Source organism: Panthera pardus, unplaced genomic scaffold (assembly GCF_024362965.1).
Source record: "Panthera pardus isolate Hobbes unplaced genomic scaffold, ASM2436296v1 HiC_scaffold_25, whole genome shotgun sequence".
Taxonomy (NCBI): domain Eukaryota; kingdom Metazoa; phylum Chordata; class Mammalia; order Carnivora; family Felidae; genus Panthera; species Panthera pardus.
The window spans coordinates 89,221,266-89,247,762 of NW_026526821.1; the positions used below are offsets into that span (position 1 = coordinate 89,221,266).

Below are 26,497 nucleotides of genomic sequence, written 5' to 3' on the forward strand. Positions count from 1 at the left end.
TATCTGGGTAAATAATAAGGCACACTGAAAAGCTTGGGAAGGAAGTACTTGACAAAGGGGAATACTTGTCGGGGGGGAAAGGACTTTTAAAGGCTCCCACTTATTTTGGGGAATTGAAAAGGCCATGTGTATGCCCAGGGCTGGACTCATTCTCAGAAAGGGCCTAAGAAGACCCTAAACTTTAATTTTTAGCTAACCTTTCAGGCTTTGTGTTGGTGCAAGAGAGAATTGGAGTGTGAAGCAGCATTGTAAATAACATGGCTAAGTATTGAAAACGTGCCCTACCATGGAGAAAATCAGAAAAGACTAGTAGAGGTTTTTCTCTCTTTCAGTTTTTTATTTTGAAGTCCAATTTATACTTCTCCTTTATTGCTTGTGCTTTTGGTGTCTTATTAAGAAATCATGGCATAACTCAGAACTACAAAAATTTGTTGTTTTCTTCAAAGATATTTAGTTTTAGTTCTTATATTTAGATCTCTGATATCTTTTGAGGCAATATAAAATTTATCTTTGAAACTTCTGGTAATATATATAATACAAAATTTGCCATCTTAACTATTTTTAAGTGTGCAATTGTGTTAGCAATAGTCACACTGTGGTACAACTAATCTCCAGAACTCTTCTTGTAAAACTGAAACTATATCCATTAAACCATAGCTCCTCATTCCCTTTTTTCCTCACCCGCTGGCAACCACCGTTCTAATTTCTGTCTCCATGAATTTGACTCCTTTAGGTGTCTCATAGAAGTGTGATCATACAGTATTTGTTTGTGACTGGCTTACATCACTTAGCATTATATCCTCAAGCAAGGTTCATCCATGTTGTAGCATGTGTGAGTTTCTTTTTGAAGGCTGAATAATATTCCGTTATATGGCTATACCACATTTTGTTTATCCATTTATCATCCATCAATGGACACTTGAGTTGCTTCCACCTTTTGGTTTTTATGAATAGTGCTGCTGTGAATATGAGTGTACAAATATCTCCTTGAGACCCTGCATTTTAATTTTTTTGGGTATAGACCCAGAAGTAGAATTGCTGGGTCATATGGTCATTCTATTTTTAAGTTTTTGTGGAACTGTCCTGTTGTTTATCCACAGCAGCTACACCATTTTACATTCCCACCACCAGTGCATAAAGATCCTTGTTTTTCCACATCTTCTCCAACCCTTGTTAGTTTTTTTTTTTTAATTTTTGTTTTGTTTCCTACAGGTGTAAAGTGATATCTCATTGCTTTTGATTTGCATTTCTCTGATGATTAATTATGTTCAGCGTATTTTCATGTACTTGTTGGCCAGTTGTATATCTTCTTTGGAACATTGTCTGTTCAAGATGTTTGCCCATTTTTGAAATGGCTTTTTTTCTTTTTGAGTTGGAAGAGTTCTTTATATATTCTAGATGTTAACCCCTTATCAGATACATGATTTGAAAATATTTTATTCCATTTTGTAGGTTGCTATCTTATTCTGTTGATTGTATACTTTGATGCACAAAAGTTTTAAATTTAATATACATTTTATGTTTTATATAATTTATATATTTTATGTAATTATATATTTATATTTTTATATATACAATCTATATACTTTTACTTGTGCTGCCTGTAGCTGTAAAGACCATTTTTTGGAGACCATTTTTATGTATGGAAGTGAAAAGACTATTATTTTCCCATGAATTTTCTTGGCCCCTTTGTTGAAGATCAGGTCACCATAAATATTAGTGTCTTTTTATGGACTATCAGTTCTTTTCCCTTGATCTCTATCCTGTGCCAGTACTACCCTGTTTTGCTTACTCTACCTGTATAGTAAGTTTGAAATCAGAAAATGAGTCCTCCTACTTTGCTCATCATTTTCAAGATTGGTTTGGCTACTAATGGAGTGTTCTGTAAAATTGTAATGTATGGATTGTTGGGAGGAAGGAATGAATATCTTTTGGTAAGTATAAATCTAATCATGCTCAGTTTTAAGAGGCTGGACCAAATTTGTGTTTCTCAGAAGCTTAGAAAAATTTATTTCCTAATGATATGTCAGGTGGTGTCAGGGTTATAAGAAGCCATGGAATAGAAATAGCATTTTTAAAGTGTTAGTTTTGTCCAGTGGTGTTTAATTAATTTATGGGCATTTAAAAAAATTGAACATTTTATTTTGAAATAATTGTTGATTCACATGTAATAGTAAGAAATAATACAAAAATAATGCTTTTACCCTTTACCCAGTTTCCACCAATGGTAACATCTTGCGTATCTGTAATAATACATCACAACCAGATACTTAGTCAAGATACTTAACATTTACATCACCACATGGGTCCCTTACATTGCCCTGTAATAGCTACATCCACTTCTCTCTTGCCCTCACCCCTTCCTTAACCCCTAGCAATCATTAATCTGGTTGCCATTTCTATAGTTTTGTCACTTCAACAGTGTTGTATAAATGAAATCACACAGTATGCAACCATTTAGTATTGGCTTTTTTCACTCAGCATAATTCTCTGGAGAATATCCAGGTTGTTGTGTTTATCAATAATCTGTTCCTTTTTATTAATGTGTAGTATTCCATGATATGGATGTACCACAGTTTGTTTAAATATTTACCTATTGAATGATATCTTGGTTGTTTTCCACTTGTTGGCTCTTACAAATAAAGCTACTGTAAACGTTCATGTGCAGGTTTTTAGTGAAAATAAGTCTTTGTTTCTGTGGAATATATGCCCAGAAGAGCTATTGCTGGGTCATATGGTAGTTATATAATATATGTTCAGTTTTTTGAGAAACTGCCAGACCATGTCCCAGGGTGGTTGTACTCCCAACAGTATGTGTGAATAGTATGTGATACCTTATTTGAGTATAGTTGACACAATGCTATAGTAGTTAAAGGTGTACAACATAGTGATTTAACAAGTTTAAATGTTATGCTGTGCTCATCACAAGTATAGCTACCATCTGTCACCATATGTTATTAAAGTGTCATTGACTATATTCCATATGCTGTACCTTTTATTCTTGTAACTTAATTCATTCCATAACTGGAAGCTAGTATCTCCTACCCCTCTTCATTCCGGCAACTATGAGTTTGTTCTCTGTGTTTATATGTCTGACTGCTTTTTGTTTATTCATTAATTTGTTTATTTTTAGATTCCACATGTGAGTGAAACCATATGGTATTTATCTTTTTCAGCCTGACTTATTTCAGTTAGCATAATACCCTCTTGGTCTGTCCATGTTGTAAAGAATGGCATGATCTTGTCCATTTTTGTGGCTGCCTAATACTCGACTGTGGGTGTGTGTACACACACCACTTCTTCCTTATCCACTCGTCTATCAATGGATTTTTAGGTTGCTTGCATATCTGGGCTGTTGTAAATACTGCACTAAACATAGGGGTGCCTATATCTTTTCAAATTAGTGTTTCTATATTCTTTGGGTAAAGATTCAGTAGTGGAGTTATGGATCATATGGTAATTCTTAATTTTTTAAGGAACCTCTATACTCTTTTCTACAGTGGCTGCACCAATTTGCGTTCCCACCAGTAGTTCCCTTTTCTCCACATCCTTGCCAACATTTGTTGTTTCTTGTGTTTTTGATTTTAGCCATTCTGACAGGTATCTAGTAATATCTCCGTATGGTTTAAATTTGCATTTTCCTGATGATTAATGATGGTGAGTATCTTTTCATGTGTTTGCTGGCCATTTGTATGTCTTCTTTGGAAAAAATGGCTATTTAAGTCCTCTGCCTATTTTTTAATTGTATTATTTGTTTTTTGTGTTGAATTGTATGTGTTCTTTATATTTTTTGGATATTAACCCCTTATCAGCTATGTCATTTGCAACTATCTTCTCCTATTCAGTAGGTGATTTTATTTGTTTTGTTGATGGTTTCCTTAGCTGTGTAAAATCTATATTTTGGTGTCATCTCAATAGTTTAATTTTGCTTTTATTTCCCTTGCCAGAGGAGACATATCTAGAAAAATGTTTCTATGGCCAGTGTCAAAGAAATTACTGCCTATGTTTTCTTCTAGGAATTTTATGGTTTAGGTCTAACAATTAGGTCTTTAATCCATTTTGAGTTTATCTTTGTGAATGGTATAAGAGTGTTTCAGTTTGATTTTTTTACCTGTGGCTGTCCAGTTTTTCCAACATCAGTTGTTGAAGAAATTGTCTTTTCTCCATTGGATACTCTGGCCTTCTTTGTTACAGATTAATTGACCTTGAAAGCACAGATTTATTTCTGGACTCTCTATTCTGTTCTATTTATCTGTGTGTGTCTTTTTTGTGCCAGTACCACACTGTTTTGATTAGCATAGCTTTGTACTATATCTTGAGATCTGGGATTGTGATACCTCCAGCTTTGTTCTTTTTCAAGATTGATTTGGCTATTTGGGGTCTTTTGTGGTTACATGCAAATTTTAGGATTGTTCTAGTTCTATAAAAATGTTATTGGTATTTTGATAGGGATTGCATTAAATCTGTAAATTGCTTTGGGTAATATGGACATTTTAACAGTATTGGTACGTCTGATCTATGAATATGGAATACCTTTCCATTTGTGTCATCTTCACTTTCTTTCAGTGTTTTTATAGCTTTCAGAATTTGGGTCTTGGGTAAGCAGAGAAGTAGGGGGACTGGGATGTTCCTTCTCCCTCAAACACAACTGTATTGAGGTCAGAACACTTGGAACACCCAGGAACTCAATCTTGGGAGTGACAAAAATCTCCACAGGTGGACGGAGACAGCTTGGTGGGACAGACATGCATGTAGAATTGGGGGTGATAAAACAGCATAGGCATGGAGAGGAGGGAACACCTTCTGTGGAGAGACAAAAGGAAGAGAAAGACAGGCTGAGGATTGTGGTATTGTGTTCGTACAAGAGAAAAACCTCTCTGGACCATGGACTGGGGAAAGAGAAATATGGAGAGTGCCAGTTTCTACTTTGCAAACAGCCTTAGGAACTGAAGATTGGAGCTTTCAAAAGTGCACGAATTTCTCTGGACTGAAGCCTCTGCCTAGTGGGGAGGGAGGCAGCCCTAGGGTGTGGTAGTGATCTCAGGGGCACACTGGGAGAGAACAGTCCCCTTCCTTGAGTACTGTGTGAAGAGGGTTTATTGCCCCCACAACGGGCACCAGCCAAAAGCCCTTTATCAGCAAGGCGGAGTGCCCCTACACCAGAACAGAATGCATGTGGTTCAGGGTCCCTTAAAACATCGGCTTTTGAATCCCAGCTGAGTGCCTAGGAGGCACGGGAGAACAGTGGAGGTGGGACCCACTTATACCAAACTGTGCCTCTCTGTGTCTGCTAACTGCTTATCTACCTGACACAGACTGACACTGAATAAACCAGATGGCCTCTCCTCCTGACCAGCACAGCCACCGGTCCCAGGCACCAACAGACAACTCTCCTGTGGTTTTGTATGTTAGTCATTCTCTTTTTTTTCCCCTCTTCTTCTTTTTCTTTCTACCATCTTCTTTTTTTTTCCTTTGGAAACAGGCTCATAGTTTCTGATTTGATTTTATATATTTTTCTTTCTTTCTTTCTTTCTTTCTTTCTTTCTTTCTTTCTTTCTTTCTTTCTTTCTTTCATCAAGCATTTTTTACTCTATTCTTTTTACACCTTTTCTGTATCTCCTTTATTTTCCTCTCTCTCTCTGGATTAAGCCTTATAGTTTCTTTGATTCTCTGCTTGTCTTTTTTTTTTTTTTTTTCCCCCTTTCATTTTTCTCTTTGTATGGGATCAGGTTCTTTGCCCTTTTCTTTTTTTCAAGGTTGCTTCAACAAACAAATCAAAACACACCTGATTGAAGGTCCAAACGATCCACTACTATGAGCAAGGAGGGGCTTTGTAGAGGACTGACCAGTGGGATAGAGCAGCCAGATATGCAGCAATAGAGGGCATTCAACATGCTGCAAAAACACATCCTGAAATGTCAGGGCCTTTTTAATATAGTAGTACTCACAGGTGCAGGACACGTAACAAAGTATTAAAGCACGTAAAAGACAGAAGCCTAGCCAAAATGATGAAATGGAAAAATTCTCCTCAAAAGAAATTTTGGGAAGAAATGACAGAATTGCTCCAAAAAGATATAAACACTATATCTGAATGAGAATTTAGAATAACAGTCATAAGACTAATAGCTGGGCTTGACAAAAGCATAGAAGAGAATCTGTTGCTACAGAGATCAAAGACCTAAGACATAGTCATGAGGAATTAAATGTTATAAATGAGATGCACAATAAACTAGATACAGCGACAGCAAGGATGGAAGAAGCAGAGGAGAGAATTGGTGAAATAGAAGATAAAATTATAGAAAATGATGAATCTGAAAAAAAGAGGGAAAGGAAATTACTAGATCACAAGGAGAATTAGAGACCTAAGTGATTCAATGAAACGAAATAATATTTGTATCATAGGAGTTCCAGAAAAAGAAGAGAGAAAGGGGCAGAAGATTTTATTTGAACAAATAATAGCTGAGAACTTAACTTCCCTGATCTGGCAAAGGAAATAGGCATCCAAGTCTAAGAGGCACAGAGAATTCCCTTCAAAATCAACAGAAACAGGTCAACACCATGACATATCATAGTGAAACTGGCAAAATACAAGATAAAGAGAGAATTCTGAAAGCAGCTTCAGGACAAATATGGTCCTTAACCTACAAGGGTAGTCACGTAAGGGTAGTAGCAGACCTGTCCACTGAAACTTGGCAGGCCAGAAGAGAGTGGTAGGAAATATTCAATGTGATGAATAGGAAAAATATGCAGTGAAGACTCTTATCCAGCAAGGCTGTCATTCAGAAAAGAAGGAGAGATAAAGGCTTTCCCAGACAGACAAAACCTAAAAGAGTTCATGACCACTAACCCAGCCCTGCAGGAGATCCTGAGAGGGACTCTTTGAGTGGAAAGCAGCAAAGACTGCAAAGGACCAGACTCATCACCACAAGTACAAAACCTACAGATAACACAATGACACTAAATTCATATCTTTCAATAATTACTCTGAATGTAAATGGACTAAATACCCCAACCAAAAGATGTAGGGTATCAGAATGGATTAAAAAAAAAAACAAAAAACAAGATCCATCTCTATGCTGCCTACAAGAGACTCATTTTAGACTTGAGGACACCTGGGAATTGAAAGTGAGGGGGTGGAGAACCATCTATCATGCTAATAGATGTCAAAACCAGAGTAGCCATACTTATATCAGACAAACTAGATTTTGAACCAAAGACTGTAACAAGAGATGATGAAGGGCATTACATCATAATTAAGGGGTCTATCAAGAAGAGCTAACAATTATAAATGCTTATGTCCCCAGTGTGGGAGCATCCAAATATATAAATCAGTTAATCACAAACATAAATATATAGATAATACTGTGACTGCAGGGACTTTAATATTCCACTTACAGCAATGGACAGATCATCTAGGCAAAAAATCAATAAGGAAACAGTGGCTCTGAATGACCCATTGGGTCTGATGGATTTATCAGATATATTCAGAACTTTTCCTCCAAAAGCAGCAGAATACACATTCTTCTCTATTGCACATGGAACATTCTCCAAAACAGATCACATGCTGAGTCACAAAACAGCCCTCAACAAATATAAAAGGATTGAGATCATACCATGCATATTTTCAGATCACAATGCTATGAAACTTGAAATCAACCACAAGAAAAAATTTGGAAAGCCCCGAAATACATGGAGATTAAAGAACATCTTACTGAAGAATGAACTGGGTAACCAGGAAATTAAAGAAGAAATTTAAAAATATATGGAAATAAATGAAAATGAAAACACGACAGTCCAAATCCTTTTGGGGTGCAGCAAAGGCAGTCCTAATAGGAAAATACATTGCAGTTCAGGCCTACCTCAAGAAGCAAGAAAGGTCCCAAATACACAACCTAACTTCACACCTAAAGGAACTAGAAAGGCAGCAACAAAGCCCGAAGCCGGCAGAAGAAGAGAAATAATAAGGATTAGAGCAGAAATAAACAATACAGAATCCAAAACGGTAGTAGAACAGATCAATGAGTCTAAGAGCTGGTTTTTTGAAAGAATAGACAAAATTGATAAACCCCTAGCCAGACTTCTCAAAAAGAAAAGAGAGAGGACCCAAATAGATAAAATCATAAACGAAAGAGGAGAGATCACAGCAACACCAGAGAAATACAAATAATTATTAGAGACACTATGAAAAATTATATGCCAACAAACTGGGCAATTTGGAGGAAATGGACAAGTTCCTAGACAGTCACACATTACCAAAGTGGGAAGAAATAGAAAATTTGACTAGACCCATACTCAGTGAAGAAATTGAATTGGTTATCAAAAATCTCCCAACAAATAAGAGTCTTGGACCAGATGGCTTCCCAGGGGAATTCCAACAGACATTTAAAGCAGAGTTAATACCTATTCTTCTCAAGCTATTCCAAAAATTAGAAATGGAAGGGAAGCTTCTGGACTCATTCTATGAAGCCAGCATTACCTTGATTCCCAAACCAAAGACCCCACTAAAAAGGTGAATTACAGGCCAATATCCCTGGTGAACGTGGATGTAAAAATTCTCAAAAGATACTAGCAAATCAAATTCAACAGTATATTAAAATTACTCACCATCAAGTGGGATTCATTCCTGGGCTGCAAGGCTGGGTTCAGTATTCACAAATCAATCAATTTGATACATCACATTAATAGAAGAAAGGATAAGAACCATATGATCTTGTCAATAGATGCAGAAAAGGCATTTGACAAAATACAGCATCCTTTCTTAATAAAAACCCTCAAGAAAGTTGCATATAAGGAACATATATGAAAGGCCCACAGCCAATATCCTCAGTGGGAAAAAACTGATAGTTTTCCCTGTGAGATCAACAACACAACAGGATGTCCACTTTCAACCACTGTTGTTCAACGCAGTGTTGGAAGTCCTAGCCAATTAGACAACAAACAAAAGGCATCCAAATTGGCGAAGAAGAAGTGAAACTTTCACTCTTTGCCGGTTACATGATATTCTACATGAAAACCTGAAAGACTCCACCAAAAAACTGCTAAAGCTGATACATAAATTCAGCAAAGTCACAGGTTATAAAATCAATGTACAGAAATTGGTTGCATTTCTGTACGCCAATAATGAAGCAACAGAAAGAGGTATCAAAGAATCGATCCCATTTGCAATTGCACCAAGAACCATAAGATACCTAGGAATAAACCTAACTAAAGAGGTAAGAGATCTGTATACTGAAAAGTATACAAAGGTTATGAAAGAAATTGAAGAAGCCACAAAGAAATGGAAAAACATTCCATGCTTGTGGATTAGAAGAACAAATATTGTTGAATTGTCTATACTATCCAAAGCAATCTACGTGTTCAGTGCAATCCCAATCAAAATAGTACCAGCATTCTTCACAGAGCTAGAACAAACAATTCTAAACTTTGTATGGAACCAGAAAAGACCCTGCATAGCCAAAGTAATGTTGAAAAAGCAAAGCAAAACTGGAGGCATCACAGCCCCAGACTTTAGCCTATATTACAAAGTTGTAATCAAGACAGTATGCTTTGGGCACAAAAACAGACACATAGACCAATGCAATAGAATAGAAAACCCAGAAATGGACCTATAAGTGTATGGCCAACTAATCTTCAACAAAGCAGGAAAGAGTATCCGGTGGAAAAAAAGACAGTCTCTTTAGCAAATGATGTTGGGAGAACTGGACAGTAACATGCAGAAGAATGAAACTGGACCATTTTATTACAGGATATATAAAAATAAACTCAAAATGGACGAAAGACTTAAATGTGAGACAGGAAACCATCAAGATCCTACAGAAGAAAACAGGCAGCAACCTCTTTGGTCGCAGCAACTTCTTACTTGACATGTCTCCGAAGGCAAGGGAAAGAAAAACAAAAATGAACTATTGGGACTCTGTCAAAATAAAAAGCTTCTGCACAGGGAAGGAAACAGTCAGCAAAACTAAAAGGCAACCTGTGGAATGGGAGAAGATACTTGCAAATGACATTGGATAAAGGTTTAGTATCAGAAATCTATAAAGAACTTACAAACATGACACCTGAAAAACTATCCAGTAATGAAAAGGGCAGAACACATGAACAGACACGTTTCCAAAGATATCAGATAGCAAACAGACACATGAAAAGATGCTCAACATCACTCATCATCAGGGAAATAGAAATCAAAACCACACTGAGATACCACCTCACACCAGTCAGAGTGGCTAAAATTAACAACTCAGGAAACCACAGATGTTGGCAAGGATGTAGGGAAAGGGAAGCACTTTTGCACTGTTAGTGGGAATGGAAACTGGTGCTGCCACTCTGGAAGACAGTTTGGAGGTTCTTCAAAAAATTACGAATAGAATTATCCTATGACCCAGCAGAGTATGCAGGAGTGCTGATTCAAAAGGGCATGCACACCAATGTTTACAGCAGCGCTATCAGCAATATTCAAATTATGGAAAGAGCCCAAATGTCCATCAACTAATGAATGGATTAAGATGATCTGGCGTGTACGCACACATACACACACACACGCACAATGGAATACTACTCAGTGATGAAAAAGAATGAAATCTTACCATTTGCAACAACATGGATGGAAGTGGGGGGTATCATGTTAAACAAAATAAGTCAGTCAGAAAGATACACGATTTCACTCCTGTAGAATTTGAGAAACTTAACAGATGATCATAGAGGAAGGGAAGGAAAAATAAGATACAAGCAGAGAGGGAGGCAAACCATAAAAGACTCTTAAATACAGAGAACAAACTGAGGGTTGATGGGGGTGGAGAAAATGGGTGATGGCCATTGAGGAGGGTACTTATTGGGATGAGCACTGGGTGTTCTATGTAAGTGATAAATCACGGGAATCTACTCTTGAAGTCCTGACAATAAAAAAATAAAAAGAATTCAGGTCTTAATTACACCTCCTTGGTTAAGGTTAATCCTAGGAATTTTATTAATTTTTGTACAATTATAAATAGGATTGTTTTCTTAATATCTCTTTCTGCTACTTCATTATTAGCATGTAGAAATGGAACAGATTTCTGTATATTAATTCTGTGTCCTGTGACTTTACACAATTCATTTTTCAGTTCTAGTAGTTGTTTTGTGGAGTCTTTAGGATATTATGTCATCTGCAAATAGTGGAGGTTTTACTTTTTCCTTATCAGTTAGAAGCCTTTTATTTCCTTTTCTTGTATGATTTACTGTGGCTAGGACTTATGTACTAGGTTGCACTGGTGAGAGTGGATATCCTTATCTTGTTCCTGAACTTAGGGGAGAAGCTCTGTTTTTTACCATTGAGTATGATGGTGTAGCTGTGGCTTTTTTTTTTTTTTTTTTTTTTTGAGGTATGTTCTCTCAACCTGCCTTTTTAAGAGTTTTTATCACGAATGGATGTTGTACTTTATCAATTTTTTGTGTGTGAATTTATTGAGATGCTCATACTGGTTTTATTCTTTCTCTTGTTAATATGGTGGTACTAAACAATGAACGGGTCAACCAAGAAGTCAAAGAAGAAATAAAAAAAATACATGGAGACAAATGAAAGTGAAAACACAGTGGACCAAAACCTTTGGGATATAGCAAAAACAGTTCTCAGAGGGAAGATTATAGCAATATAGGCATACTTCCAGAAGCAAGAAAAATCTCAAATAACCTAACCTTACACCTAAAGATCTAGAAAAAGAACAAAGTCCAGAGCCAGAGGAAGGAAGGAAGTAACAATTAGAGTAGGAGTAAATGTGGGGTGCCTGGGTGGCTCAGTCGGTTAAGCATCCGACTTTGGCTCAGGTCATGATCTCACGGTTCATGAGTTCAAGCCTCGCATCAGGTTGTGTGCTGACAGCTCAGAGCACGGAGTACAGAGCCTGGAGCACAGAGCCTGGAGCCTGCTTCTTATTCTGCATCTGCTCTTCTTTCTGCCCCTCCCCCACTGGTGCTCTGTCTCTCCTGCTCTCTCTCAAAGATAAACGAACATTAAAAAAAATAAAAAACAAAAAAAAAAGGGGTAAAAAAACAGAAGTGATCAGTGAAACCAGGAGCTGTCAAAAAATTAACAAAATTGGGGGGTGCCTGGGTGGCGCAGTCGGTTAAGCGTCTGACTTCAGCCAGGTCACGATCTCGCGGTCTGTGAGTTCGAGCCCTGCGTCAGGCTCTGGGCTGATGGCTCGGAGCCTGGAGCCTGTTTCCGATTCTGTGTCTCCCTCTCTCTCTGCCCCTCCCCCGTTCATGCTCTGTCTCTCTCTGTCCCAAAAATAAATAACAAACGTTGAAAAAAAAAATTAAAAAAAAAAAATTAACAAAATTGATAAACCTTTAGTGAGACTTATCAAGAAAAGAAGAGAGAGAGGACTCAAATAAATAAAATTAGAAATGAAGGAGGGAAAATAACAACCAACACCGCAGAAATACAAAGGATTACAAGAATATTATTAAAAACTATATGCCAACAAATGGGACAACGTGGAAGAAATGGATAAATTCCTTAGAAACATATCCCCTTTCAAAACTGAATCAGGAAAAAGAAGAAAATTTGAACAGACCAATTAGTAGTAATGAAATTGAATCAGTAATAAACTCTCAACAAACAAAAGCCCAGGACCAGATGGCTTCACAGGTAGAATTCTACCAAACATTTAAACATTTAAAGAAGAGTTAATAATCTATTCTCAAATTGTTCCAAAAAAATAGAAGTGGAAGGCAACTTCCAGATTCATTCTACGATGCCAGCATTACTTTGATACCAAATCATTTAAAGACATTATGAAAAAAGAATACTGTAGGCCAGTATCTCTGATTAACATAGATGCAAAAATCTTCAACAAAATATTAGCAACCTGAATCTAATAATACATTAAAAAGTCACCATGATCAAGTGGGATTTATTCCTGGGATATGAGGCTGGCTCCATATTTGCAAATCAATCAATGTGATTCATCACATTAACATGCAAAAGGATAAAAACCATTTGATCATCTCAGTAGATGTAAAAGAATCATAATTTTAATTTGCATTTTCTTAATGTTAATGGTGTTGGACCTGTTATTGTGCCCCTGTTTTCCCATCTCTTTTCTATTCATTGAAAAGTTTGGTTTTTGCCTATTTTTCTAATTGAGTTGTCTGTTTTGTTTTTGTTTTTGGTAAGCTGTTGAGAGTTGAGATGTCTTTATACATTTTAGATACAAGTCTTTCATTGGTTATGAGATTTGCAAAATTTTCTTCCAGCCTAAAGATGGGAGAGAGAGGGGCATGTCATTGCTGGAATGGGAAAGTACAGTCTCCCTGTGTGGTCTCCACAGGGACTGATACCACAGGAAGTGGTAACTCATTACCAGATATTAGGGTAAAAATAATTCCTGGGCTCCTACTTGGTCATCTCTGTACCTTGGCTTGGATGTTGGGGTGACTTGTAATTGCTTAGCAAGAGTAGAGGTTTAGGCTCCTCACTTGGCTTTTGCTGGTGTCACAGAGGCAGTCTTTTTTCTGTGGTGATTGGCTGGAATAGAGCAGTTATGGCCTAAAAGTTTTCTGTCTTGCTAGACTTCACCTTTACTGTTTCCCCCCCCCCCCCCCCAATGTTTATTCACTTTTTGAGAGACAGAGACAGAGTGTGAGCAGAGCAGGAGTAGAGAGAGAGGGAGACACAGAATCCGAAGCAGTCTCCAGGTTCTAAGCTGTCAGCACAGAGTCCGACGCAGGGCCTGAACTCAAACCGGGAGATCATGACCTGAGCCGAAGTCAGATGCTTAACCGACTGAGCCACCCAGGTGCCCCCCTTTACTGTTTTTTTTTTAGCTAATGAGAGTGGGTTTTTATTAGAGCCTTTTTCTATGCCCTTTGCTCCTATGTTGCTGGCTTCTTCAGCTCCCAAATCTGGAATATATGATGTAAAAAGTAAATCCAGGGATTGCATTACCATGTCATTCCTTAGGTCCCAAGATCCCTGTCTTCTCTACATCTTTCAGATTATTCTTTTTTTTTTTTTAATGTTTGTTTATTTTTGAGAGAGAGAGTGTGTGGAACAGAGCACAAGCAGGAGAGAGGCAGAGAGAGAGGGAGACTCAGAATCCGAAGTAGGCTCCAAGCTCTGAGCTGTCAGCACAGAGCCTGATGCCGGGCTCAAACCCATGAACCACGAGATCATGGGCCAAAGTCAGACGCTTAATCAACTAAGCCACCCAGGCACCCCTGTATCTTTCAGGTTATTCTTAAGTTTGTTTTATATATAATGTCTAGGACTTTTAGTTATGCTTATCAAATGGAATAGGGAAAAGTACAACTACTCCATTACATCAGAAGTGGCAGCAGAGGTGCCTGGGCGCTCAGTCAGTTGTGTCCTACTCTTCCATTTCAGCTCATGTCATGATCTCATGGTTCATGAGATTGAGTCCCACGTCGGGCTCTCTGCTGACAGCATGGAGCTTGCTTGTGATTTTTCTCTCTGCCCCTCCCTGGTCTCTTTCCCTTTCTCTCAAAATAAACATAAAAAAAAATGGCAGCATAATTTAAGGTATTTTAATTTGATATCAAATGTGGCTGTTATCATCAAATAGGATTCTAAGTAATGATGTTATAGGTAAAGCACAGAAATCTCAAATTTTATATTTATGGTAGCTTTAGATTCTGATCGTGTAGCCTAGGAAGAAGTACTAGTTCTTTTCCGTTTCTTAGGAATATTCCTTTCCTTATTCTTTTTGGTAAAAAGCATCTGTAGTGAAGAGACCCAAATATACAATGGTCAAATAAGATAGAATTGTATTTTTCCTTTATATGATAGTCTAGGGCAGGAAAGGGAGCTCTGCTCTTTGAAGTTATCCAAAGACCCAGACTGGCTTGGCAGCTGAGCCATTTTTACACATGGCTTCTGATTGTTTTAGATACTATCATTTTTAGGTGGCAAGAGTAAATGGTGATGGTAGTGATGGTGGTAGTAAGGGAATGTGGAGGTCAAGAATTTGCTTTTCTTTTTTATTTTATTTTTTAATTTTATTTTTAAGAGAGAGAGAGAGAGAGAGCAAGCAGGGGAGGGGCAGAAAGAGAGGGAGACACAGAATCCAAAGCAGTCTCCAAAGCTGTCAGCACAGAGCCCAATGCTAGGCTCAAATTCACGGACCACAAGCTCATGCCCTGAGCCGAGGTCAGATGCTTAACTGACTGAGCTACCCAGGAGCCCCAAGAATTTGGTTTTCTAAAGACAGGAAGCAGAAGTTATACTTAACTACTTTTGCTCATATCCTATTGGCCTAAACCTAGTCATATGGTCTCACCTAGCTACAAAGGAAAGTGGAAAGGTCTCTAGTTTTGTGGCCATGTGACCAGCACATGGTTAGGGTAAGGGACTTCTGTTACTAAAAGAAAAATGGTGAGAATACTGGGGGACAATTGAGGGTTTTATATTTGTTACTTTAGTGAAACATTTTTTAGAAGAAATTAACTGTGTCGTCCTAATTATCATGAGCTATTTTATTCTATAGTTAACTGTCTTTTTTTGTTGTATTCTTGTTTTATTGTAAAGATCAACAGGACCTTTGTGGTCCGTCTTAGCCTGGATATATAACTTATTTTTATATAACACTAACTATTTGGACTATTTCAAGTAAGAATTTGTTTTTATCTTCCAGGGTTTGCCGAGTCCACAGGGAATAAGATGCAACCCAGAAGCTGTATGTGGTCACATCATTATTGAGAGCCATGAAAAAGGATGTTTCAGGACTCTAACTGCCAAACAACCACAATTGGATAGCCACCCTTATGTTTTCAGACCTGCTGACCCCTCAGACGTTATCAGAGGACAACGGAGTCCATCATCATGGAAAACCAGACACATCAACCTTTCCAAATCATTAGACCAGAGTAACCCTCATTTCAAAGTTTGGAATTCCTTGCAGTTACGAAGTCCTTCCCCCTTTCAGAACTTTACAGCTGATGACTTCAGAATTAGCCAGGGTCTTCGAATGCCATTCCATGAAAAGATAGACCCTTGGCTATCAGAATTAGTAGAACCTGTGCCACCCGAAGAAATGGATTGTCATTCTTCATCACATATGCTTCCCCCAGAACCCATGAAAAAGTTTACTACTTCCATCACTTTTGCATCTCACCGACACTCTAAATGCTTTTCAGATTCCTCTGTTCTTAAGGTTGGTGTTACTGAAGGTAGCCAGTGTACTGGAGCATCTGTGGGGGTATTTAATTCTCATTTCACTGAAGAGCAAAATCCTCCCAGAGATCTAGAACAGAAAACCTCTTCCCCTTCATCATTTAAAATTGTTAGTCATTCGCCAGATACCGCTGTGACTATTTTAGCAGAAAGTAGTAGGCAAAGTCAAAAATTATCTATTGAACATTCTCAGCAAGAAGAAAAACTCTTAGAAAGATCAGATTTTAAAGGCAGTGATTCTGAGCCCAGTACCAGTGCAAAGTATAGCAGTGTCAAAGAAGTTCATTTTTCTGATAACCATACCCTCATTAGCGTGAGCAGACCAAGTTCCACACTAGGAGTAAAAGAGAAGACTGTAGCTATAACTCCAGATCTTTCTTCGCACGTTTTACTTGAACGACAAGAGCTCTTTGAACAAAGCAAAGCCCCACACACAGATCACCATGTGAGAAAATACCATTCTCCCCCTCCTCAACATCAGGATTATGTAGCTCCGAACCTTCCTTGTCGCATTTTTCTTGAAAAACGAGAACTCTTTGAACAAAGCAAAGCCCCACATTTAGATCATCAGATGAGAGAAAACCAATCTCCCTTTCCTCAAGGTCAGGATTATATAGCTTCAGACCTTCCTTCTTCCATTTTTCTTGAACAACGTCAGCTCTTTGAACAAAGCAAAGCCCCAGATGTAGATCACATGGGAAAATACCATTCCCCTTTTCCTCAAGGTCAGGATTATGTAGTAGAAAAGAATAATCAACATAAATTTAAGTCATACATTTCTAATATGATAAATGTTGAAGCCAAGTTCGATTCTGTGGTCTCCCAACCAGTCCCAAATCAGTGTACATTAGTAACATCTGCATCTACTCCACCCTCAAATAGAAAAGCACTTTCTTGTGTTCGTATAACTCTTTATCCCAAGACTCCTTCCAAGGTGGATAGTGGAACCTTAGATAAAAGATTGCATTCATTGGATCCTGCTTCTAAAACAAGGATGAATAGTGAGTTTAACTCTGACCTACAGACTATATCTTCAAGATCATTGGAACCAACCTCCAAATTATTGGCCAGTAAACCTGTAGCACAGAATCAAGAATCTTCAGGTTTTCTAGGACTTAAATCTTCACCGGACTTCCAAGTTGTACAGTCTCCTCTTCCAGATAGTAATACTATTTCTCAGGACTTGAAAACCATACCTTTTCAGAATAGCCAGATAGTAACCTCAAGGCAAACACAAGTGAACATTTCAGATTTGGAAGGATATTCCAGCCCAGAAGGGATTCCAGTATCTGCAGATCGGTGAGTCTCATTGTGATGACAAGCAAGCTGATGGGATTTGTGATAAAGGGTTTTAAATACTTAAGCAAACGCAAGTTCTTGGGGGAAAGGCAGTATGATTTCTCTTAGGGGAGGTTGTATCTGATTAATCTAGGTATTCCAAGGCATAAATGCCTAAGTAAGAGAAAACACTTGAAAGTAATGTATTTATAATTTCAGAGGGCTTTTGACGAGACTTGAATCAAGTGTTTCAAAACATTGAATTACTCTGAGAAAAGTCTTTGATCATCCATGGTACAATTTACTAATTATTGTATTGGAAGTGTGCTGAAGACCAGACTTTGGGATATGTGCATGAGCTTACTCACTTGCTTGTGTGTGCTCTCTCTCTCCCTTCTTTTAGTTTTCATTTCATGGTTCTCCTCAAATATTTAGTATTTACAATTAGAAAGTAACTTTCCAGTAGAGAATCCTGGCAGACATCATTTTAGCCAGTTATCAAGGCTAACATCACTGGTAATGCGTATCAATATAATGTGCTCTCTATTGTGATGTTCCACCTTATAGTCTATTATAGGAAAGGAAACTGAGTTCAGGGCTAAATGCCTTAGATTTATATTATTTAGCCTAATTTAAGACTATCATTCATTCACTTTTACATTTTGAATAGAATTACCCTTTGTGTTTCATGTTCTACCACATAGTTGAGAAGGCAGCACATCATAGTGAAGAACCCTGGGCTTGGAAAGAAGGAAGGGAAATAATATTTATTCAGCATCCACATGTGGTAGTAATGGCCATGAGGGACTTATATGTTATCTCATTTAATGATTGTAATAACCCTATGAGGTGAGTGGTGGTATCCTTATTTACCCTCTGGGAAACTGAGACACTGATATTGCTACTTTGTACTTTTATTTATGTGAGATAATGCTGTTTATAAGCAAGAGAGTGGGCATTCTAGTGTGGTCTTTTTAATTAAAGCAAGTGCTTGTTCACTGCATGGTAGTGTCTCTCTGATCTTGAGTCCTGCTTTCAAGCTCTTCTTTCAAGGTATTCTCTTGGACAAGTCATTTAATATCTTTGGCACTCCTATGGGGATGATGGTGGAAGGAAAGAATTGGAAAGCTAAAAGGTCCCTTGTAGCTCTAAAAGTTGGTGATTTAGAATTGGATTGGGCCTAAAAAACAGGGTCAGTCTCTGCTTTCAGTATTATAATACTGAATTAGAGTTGAATTCCTGGAATGAGAAGAAAATAGTAGATGATTATAAATATGCACTAAATAATAATGCCATTTGTTCAAAATGTACTAAATGCCATCTGGTATAGTAGATGTAGGTATCATTTTAACCTTAATATAATCATCAGAGGTAGATATTATTACCTCAATTTATATATTTTAAAACCTAATACTTGGGGGGGGGGGTTCCTGGGTGGCTCAGTCGGTTAAGTGTCTGACATTGGCTCGGGTCATGATCTTGCGGTTTGTGAGTTCAAGCGCCGCGTTGGGCTCTGTGCTGACAGCTCAGAGCCTGGAGCCTGCTTCCGATTCTGTGTCTCCCTCTCTCTCTGCCCCTCCCCTGTTCACGCTGTGTCTCTTAATAATAAATAAACATTAAAAAAATTAAAAAAAAACAACCTAATACTTAGAGAAATTAGACGTTTTGCCCAGGATCACATGTCTATTATTAAGTGTTAGAAATGGCATTCTAATCTAGGTTTGTCTGATTCCAAAGTTCATAATAATTCAAACTACATATATACACATACATACTCATCTGTATACATGTGTGTATATAAAATGTGTAAGCATATATGTATTAAGTATTTTTAAAGCTTTTTATTTTGAGATTTTAAATTTAAAGAGTTACAAAAGTGGTAGAGTTCTTGTATTAATTATTTTTTGATGTATAACCTATTACCCTGAAATGTAGCAGCTTAAAATAATAAATATTATCCCAATGTTAGTATGATTTTCTGTGGGTCAGAAATTTAGGTGAGGCTTAGCTGGGTGCTTTCGGCTCAGGGTCTCTTATGGGGTTGCAAACAAGGTATTGTCTGCATCTCTGGTCCCATTTCAAGACTTGACTGAGACGATGTGCTTCCAGGCTTGTTCACATGACTGTTGGCCAGAGACATCACTCCCTTCCTTCCATAAGGCAGCTCAAATATGACAGCTAAACTTCCCTCTGAGTGAGCATGTGAGAGAACAAGAGAGGATGCCCAGGGCAAAAGTCATAGTCTTTGTAACCTAACCTTGTAAGGGGATCTCACCATTTGTGCTATATTCTGTTCAATAGAAGTGAATCAATATTTCCAGCTCACCCTCAACGGCTAGAGATACACAAGGGTATGAATTACCAAGAGGCAGAGATCATTGGGAAATATCTTGGAGGTTACCAGTATGTCCTTTACCAAATGTTCCCCTGTGTTAACATCTTACCATAACATCATAACCATAAAACATATACCAAAACTAAGAAATTATCCTTCATATAATATTATAACTAAAATGTAGACTGATTTGGATTTCATCTCATTTTTATGCACATGAACATTTTTTGTTTCAGATCCAACCCAAGATGCCACCTTACATTTTAGTGGTCCTGTCTTCTTTATTTTCAATAATCTGTGTCAGTCCTTGTTTTTTTTATGATCTTGACACTTTAAAGAGAATTGGTTATTTTGGAGAAAGTTTTTTTTGTTTTTTTTATTTAACTTTATTTTTTGTTTTTTAAAATTTACATCCAAATTAGTATATAGTGAAGCAATGATTTCAGTAGATTCCTTAATGCCCCTTACCCATTTAGCCCATCTCCCCTCCCACAACCCCTCCAGCAACCCTGTTTGTTCTCCATATTTATGAGTCTCTTCTGTTTTGCCCCCTCCCTGTTTTTATATTATTTTTGTTTCCCTTCCCTTATGTTCATCTTTTTTGTCTCTTAAAGTCCTCATGTGAGTGAAGTCATATGATTTTTGTCTTTCTCTGACTGACTAATTTCACTTAGTGGAGAAAGTTTTGATTTAGTTTTCTCTGATGTCTCAAGACTAGGTTGAGGTTATGCATTTTCAGTGCATTTCATTGGGGAGCACATTAAGTTGATATGCATTACTGGTGATGTTAACCTTGATCACTTGGCTAAAGTGATGTCTACCAAGGTTCTTCACTGTACAGTTACTGTTTTTCCTTTTTAAATACTAGATATTTGGGTAGAAACTGGTAGACTATGCAAATATCTTGTTTCTGCTTAAAACTTTGATCACTAATTTTAGGCTTCATCACTGGATCTTGCTTGTAGCAATTATCACTCTGGTATTCGGATGGAGTTTTTATACTTCTTTCATTCCTTCTACATGTATTAATTGGAATTTTTCTGCAAGCAAGAGCTGTTGTTCCTCCCTCATTTATTTATTCCTTTAGTTATTCATGTATATCAGTATGGATTCAATATAGGAGCTATAATACTCCTATTAGACAAAATAGGCTTTAAGCCAAAACCAGTAACAGGAGACAGGTAAGGCCATTATATACCAATAAAGGGGTCAGATGATGTAACAAGATGATAAACAGTGGTAAATATGTACACAACCAACATTGGAGCATCTAAGTGTATTAAGCAAATACTAAACATACCTGAAGGGAGAAATAGATAACAATATATTAGTAAGGGACTTCAGTACCCTTCTTTCAACAATGGAGAATAGTACTTAGAAACAAAGGTATAGCACCAGGTTAGCTCATTGTTACTAGGATGTCAGTGCTTCTAGCAGTTAATAAAGCTCAGGATTATATGTATGTATATTAACTCATGCATATACCTACTTCTCTGCTTGTTCTCATCTCTGTTAATGTGTATGTGTTTGTGTATACTTGTATATGTAAATATTTTTTAAACCACAAGTCAGTGTTGATACCTTCAACTAATCTTGAACCACAGGGTTGATTATAAACTTTTACCCTTGTTTTTAACTTCTTTCTTCAGTAGTAATAAACCTGGCTCTCGTTATCTACAATATATTTACCCTAGTATATATATAAATTAGATAGTTTCAGAATTCCCAGGTGAAAAACAAATTCTCCTACTTGAGTACAGTGTTTATATATACCTTTCTTTTGAATTTAACATTATGGTATCCAGTCAAAACACTGCTGACATTTCTTAGGTCGTGTTCTTTTTTTTTTTTTTTTCTTTTCTATATACTATGTGTCAGTACATAATTCATTTATAATACAGTTAGTTTCATTTGTCACATCCTGCATTCCGTCTTTGCCCTTGGTTGATTTTGGTTAATTTTTAATAATTTACATAGTGCAAAACTTTTTGTGGTGTACAATTCTATCATTTGTGATTAATCTACCATCACAGTTTCATACAAAGCATTTCTATCCAAAAATTTCTGCATGTCATCTCCTTAGAGACAATTCCTCCTGTGACCCCTGGTAATTCCTGCTTTGTCCTTTTCTTAGCCTTTCTAGAGTGTCCTATAAATGAAATAATAAGATATGTTACAGCCTCTGGGTTTAGTTTCTTTTACTTTGAGAAGCACATTTAAGATTCATCCATCTGTTTTTATGAAGCAGATGTTTTACTTTTTATTGCTTTATTAAAAACAGTAATATTTTATTATTTATATGACAATTCTTTTGTACAGATTACCACAGTTTGTTAATCCATGCATTCATTCTTTGAAGGATATTTGTGTTGTTTCAGCTTTGGGGTGTGATTACAGTTAGAGCTGCTATAAACATTTGTGTGTCAGTGTTTGTTTCTGTAGGGTAAATATTCAGGAGTGGGATTGGTGAGTCATGTGGTGTATGTGTGTGGTTAACCTTGCAAGAACTGTTTATCTTTGCATTTTCACTAGCAATAATACATGTTCCAGTTACTCTGTGTCTTTGTCAGCATTTTGTATTGTCCATATACTTAGCCATTTTTATAGTTGTACAGTGATATTTCAATATAGTTTTCATTTGTATTTCCCTAATGGCTTTTCTTCACTTCATGTGATTTTTTTTTTTACCATCCTTATTGGTGAAAATGATTTTATAATAGGGTTTTATTTTCTTACTGTTGAATTTTGCGAGTTCTGAGTATGTTTTGGATATACAACCTTTGCTGGATATGTTGCTGGCAAATACCTTCTTGTAGTATGTGACTTATCTTTTCATCTACTTAATGTATTGAGTCTGTCACAGAACAAAGGTTTTTAATTTCAATGAAGTCCAGTTTACTGATTTTTTTTTTTTTTATGGCTTATGCAATTGGGGTGACAGTCCTTTTCTTTCAGTACTTTAAAAATATTTTGCTTCTTTCTAAATTCCATGGTTTCTGATGAGAACTCTACAGTTTTGGAATCATTATTCCCCTGTACATTTGAAGCAATGTGTTATTTTATTTTTCCCTGGTTGCTTTCCTTTTTTTGTTTTGCTTTGAGTCAGTTGGTCATGATGTTTGTAGGCATGGATTTCTTTGGACCATCCTGTTTGGAGTTTGCTGTGCTAATGGTTTTTATCTTTCATCATATTTAGGCAGTTTTAGCCCTTATTTATTCAAGTATTTTTTCTGTACCACATTCTTTCTCTTCTCTTTCTACATCTCTGATGACACAAATGTTTTTGGTATTATCTTACAAGTCCTTGAAGCTCTGTTGATTTTTTTTTTCCAATCTTTTTTTTCCCCCTCTCTTGTTCAGATTGAATAATTTCTATTGTTCTGTCTTGGAGTTCACTAAGTCTTTCCTCTGACATTTCCATTCTGCCATTGAGCTCATCCAGTGAGTATTTTATTTCACTTGTATCATTTTTTAGTTTTAAAATATCTGCCATTTCGGGGTGCCTGGGTGGCTCAGTCAGTTAAGCATCCAGTTCTTGATTTCGGCTCAGGTCATGATCTCAAAGTTTGTGAGGTCGAGCCCCACGTTGGGCAGAGCCTGCTTGGGATTCTCTATCTCCCTCTCTTTGCCCCTTCTCAACTCATTCTCTCTTAAAAATAAACATTAAAATTTTTTTCTGCTATTTCTTTTTATTTCCTGAGACCTTGTCTTATCGTTACTTTTGAGGGTATCCACTCTTACATGTTGCAGGATTTTATAATAGCTTCCTTAAAGTTTTTGTCAGATAATTCTAACACTTCTTTCATCCCAGCATTGGTGTCTGTTGATTTTCTTTTCCCACATGAGTTTAGATTTTTCTGGATCTTCATATGCTGAGTAATTTTGGATTGTATTTCATGATATTGTGAGATAACTAGTCTCATTTAAATCCTATAGAAATTTTCGATATTTTTGTTTTAGTAGGCAATCAACCCATTTGCATTCAGGTTACAAATTATAACCAGCCTTCTGTGGGTTATAGTTCCGTGTGAGTTCAATTTTCAGAGCTTTTGCACTGCTATCCACATTTGACCTGCATGTGTGTGTACCCAGTGGCCAGTTCGAGACTTGGGTAGTAGGCTATCCCATACTTCTGTTCTCAAGGTTTAGGTATGCTCTTTAGGTTCAGATCCACACACGCATGGCTCAGGGATAGGCCCAGGAGATTATAAACGTATGTTAAGGAGTTGATTTTCTTTCTACAGTTACCCCTTGAGCTCTCCTTTCTTGAGTCCCAGGACAGAAAGCAGGAACTTAATTTACCCCCTCTCTTCTGTATACTTCCTGTGACTACTTTGTGTCCGTTTCAGGTGGCTCAGTACAGAGGGGAAAGATCAACAGAGGTTTGTCCCACACTCTTGAAACCAAACTTCCTATATTGGAAGAGAAAATTTTTCCTCTCTCAGAATTTTAAGCTCTTCCTGGCCCCTGTTACTGCTGTACTACTGCCACCATGAGATTACTTGAGTGCTTGAGCTTACTAGAAGACACAGAAAAAAGATTTTCACACTATTTCAATTCCTGCTCCTCGGTCCTGACTAGAGGGCTTCTGGAGGTTTTTGTCTGTGCTAGGGCCCACCTCCAGGTTTCAAGCTATTTTAAGTTCAGACCCCAGTGGATGACAAAGGAAAGAATGGTAAACTTATCACCATTAAAATTTTTTTTAATGTTTATTTATTTTTGAGAAAGCAAGCAAGAGTGAATGAGGGAGGGGCAGAGAAAGAAAGAGGGAAATAGAGGATCTGAAGCCGGCTCTGTGCTGACAGCAGACAGGCCGATGTGGAGCTCAAACTCAAGAACTGTTAGGTCATGACCTGAGCTGAAGTCAGACACTTAGCTGACTGAACCACCCAGGGGCCCCAAACTTACACCATTTTGATAGTGCTTCGAATGTTGATCATCTTCACCAATTTGCCTACTTCTGTTATTTTTCAGTCTTCTGATAGGTGCTCTGTGTAGACTCTCTAGGTTTTATGTATACAGTTGAGAGAGACTGGGTCTGTTATGGTTACCCAGCGCCGGAACCAAATGTACCATTTCTTCATTTCCATCAAAGTATATGCAAGTTCGAATTACTCCACATCTTTACCAACACTTGATATTTCCAGTTGTTTTTATTACGAGCCATTCTAAATGTGGATGTGAAAGAGTATGTTATTGTGGCTTTAATTTGTGTTTCACTGATGACCTATGATGCTAACCATCTTTTCTGTGTTTCCTTGATATTTGGATGTCTTTATGAAGTGTCCGTGGTCCCATTCGTTTATTTGATTGTCTCATTATTATGAAAGTTTTTTTCGTATATTTCAGATACAAATTATCTGTGTATTGCACGTACTTTTTTCACAGACTGTGGTTTGATTTTTGTTTTCTTTTTTTTTTTTTTTTTTCAATATATGAAGTTTATTGTTAAATTGGTTCCCATACTGAGTTTTGTTTTCGTACTGGTACTTTTGAAGAAGAGAAAGTGTTAATTTTTACAAAAATTGTTAGTTTTTCATTTAAGGTTAGTACTTTTCATGTCTTCTCTAAGAAAATATTGCCTAACCCAATGTGTTGAAAATTTTCTCCTATATTTTCATCTAGAAATATAGTTTTAACTTTATGTTTTAAGTCTGTAATATATGCAATTTGAGGATCATTTTCTTAGATATTACAGCACCATTTCTGAAATCTTGATTATTTCCTTAGTGAATTTAGTTGGCATCTTTGTCAGAAATCAGTTGGTCTCCTATGTGTGGGTTTATTTTTGTGTTCTTACTCTATTCCTTTAATTTATCTGTTTTTATACCAATACCATGATGTCTTGATTTATAGTAAGTCTTAAAATCAAGTTGTCCTGCAACTTTTTAGAAAAATTTTTCAACATTATTGTTATCTTAAGTCCTTTGCATTTCAATATAAATTTTAGAATAAGCTTCCTGATTTCTCTAAAAATGCTTCTTGGGATTTTGTTTGGTATTGCATTGAATCTGTAGATCATTTTGTGAATGATTGATATCTTAATAATAACGAGTCTTCCCATGCATGAACATTTTTTTCTGCTTATTAATATCTCTCAGTAACATGTAATTTTCAGTGTGTAGGCCTTGCACATCTTTTGTTAAATTTATTCCTAAATATTTTATGTTTTTTTGATGCTATTATATATGGTATTTGAAAATTTTTATTTTCTAATTATTTTTTGCTTGTATAATAGAAATACTGTTGTTAAGCCAGCTTACAAATGTCAACAAATTAATTTTAATTTTAATTTTAATTTTAATTTTAATTTTAATTTTAATTTTAATTTCTTACTTATGGGCCAGAGCTTCCTATGGGATAATTTAGGGCAATAGGTACTATGACCATAGAGTATTTAGATAAACTAATAGTTCCATTGTTATTTTTTCTTTTTTTTTTTTCAATATATAAAATTTATTGCCAAATTGGTTTCCATACAACACCCAGTGCTCATCCCAAAAGGTGCCCTCCTCAGTACCCATCACCCACCCTCCCCTCCCTCCCACCCCCCATCAACCCTCAGTTTGTTCTCAGTTTTTAAGAGTCTTTTATGCTTTGGCTCTCTCCCAATAGTTCCATTGTTTAAATTGAGGCATATCTGTTGTCCTCTGTTTTATGTTCAGTAACTCCCCTAAGATTTAGGGACTGTCTTGTTTAAATTTAATGAGTAACCC

General features: G+C 36.8%; 1 protein-coding gene across 5 annotated transcripts in view; it reads left to right on the top strand.

Moving 5' to 3' along the window:
* The window catches only part of ALMS1 (ALMS1 centrosome and basal body associated protein), a 216,879-nt gene that overhangs the window by 78,697 nt on the left and 111,685 nt on the right, over positions 1-26,497 (top strand). For all 5 annotated transcript variants that reach the window (XM_053890824.1, XM_053890826.1, XM_053890825.1 and 2 more), the window contains one exon: positions 15,630-17,467. In XM_053890824.1, the coding sequence (XP_053746799.1) occupies positions 15,630-17,467 (1,838 nt within the window). The remainder of the gene's footprint in view (positions 1-15,629; positions 17,468-26,497) is intronic.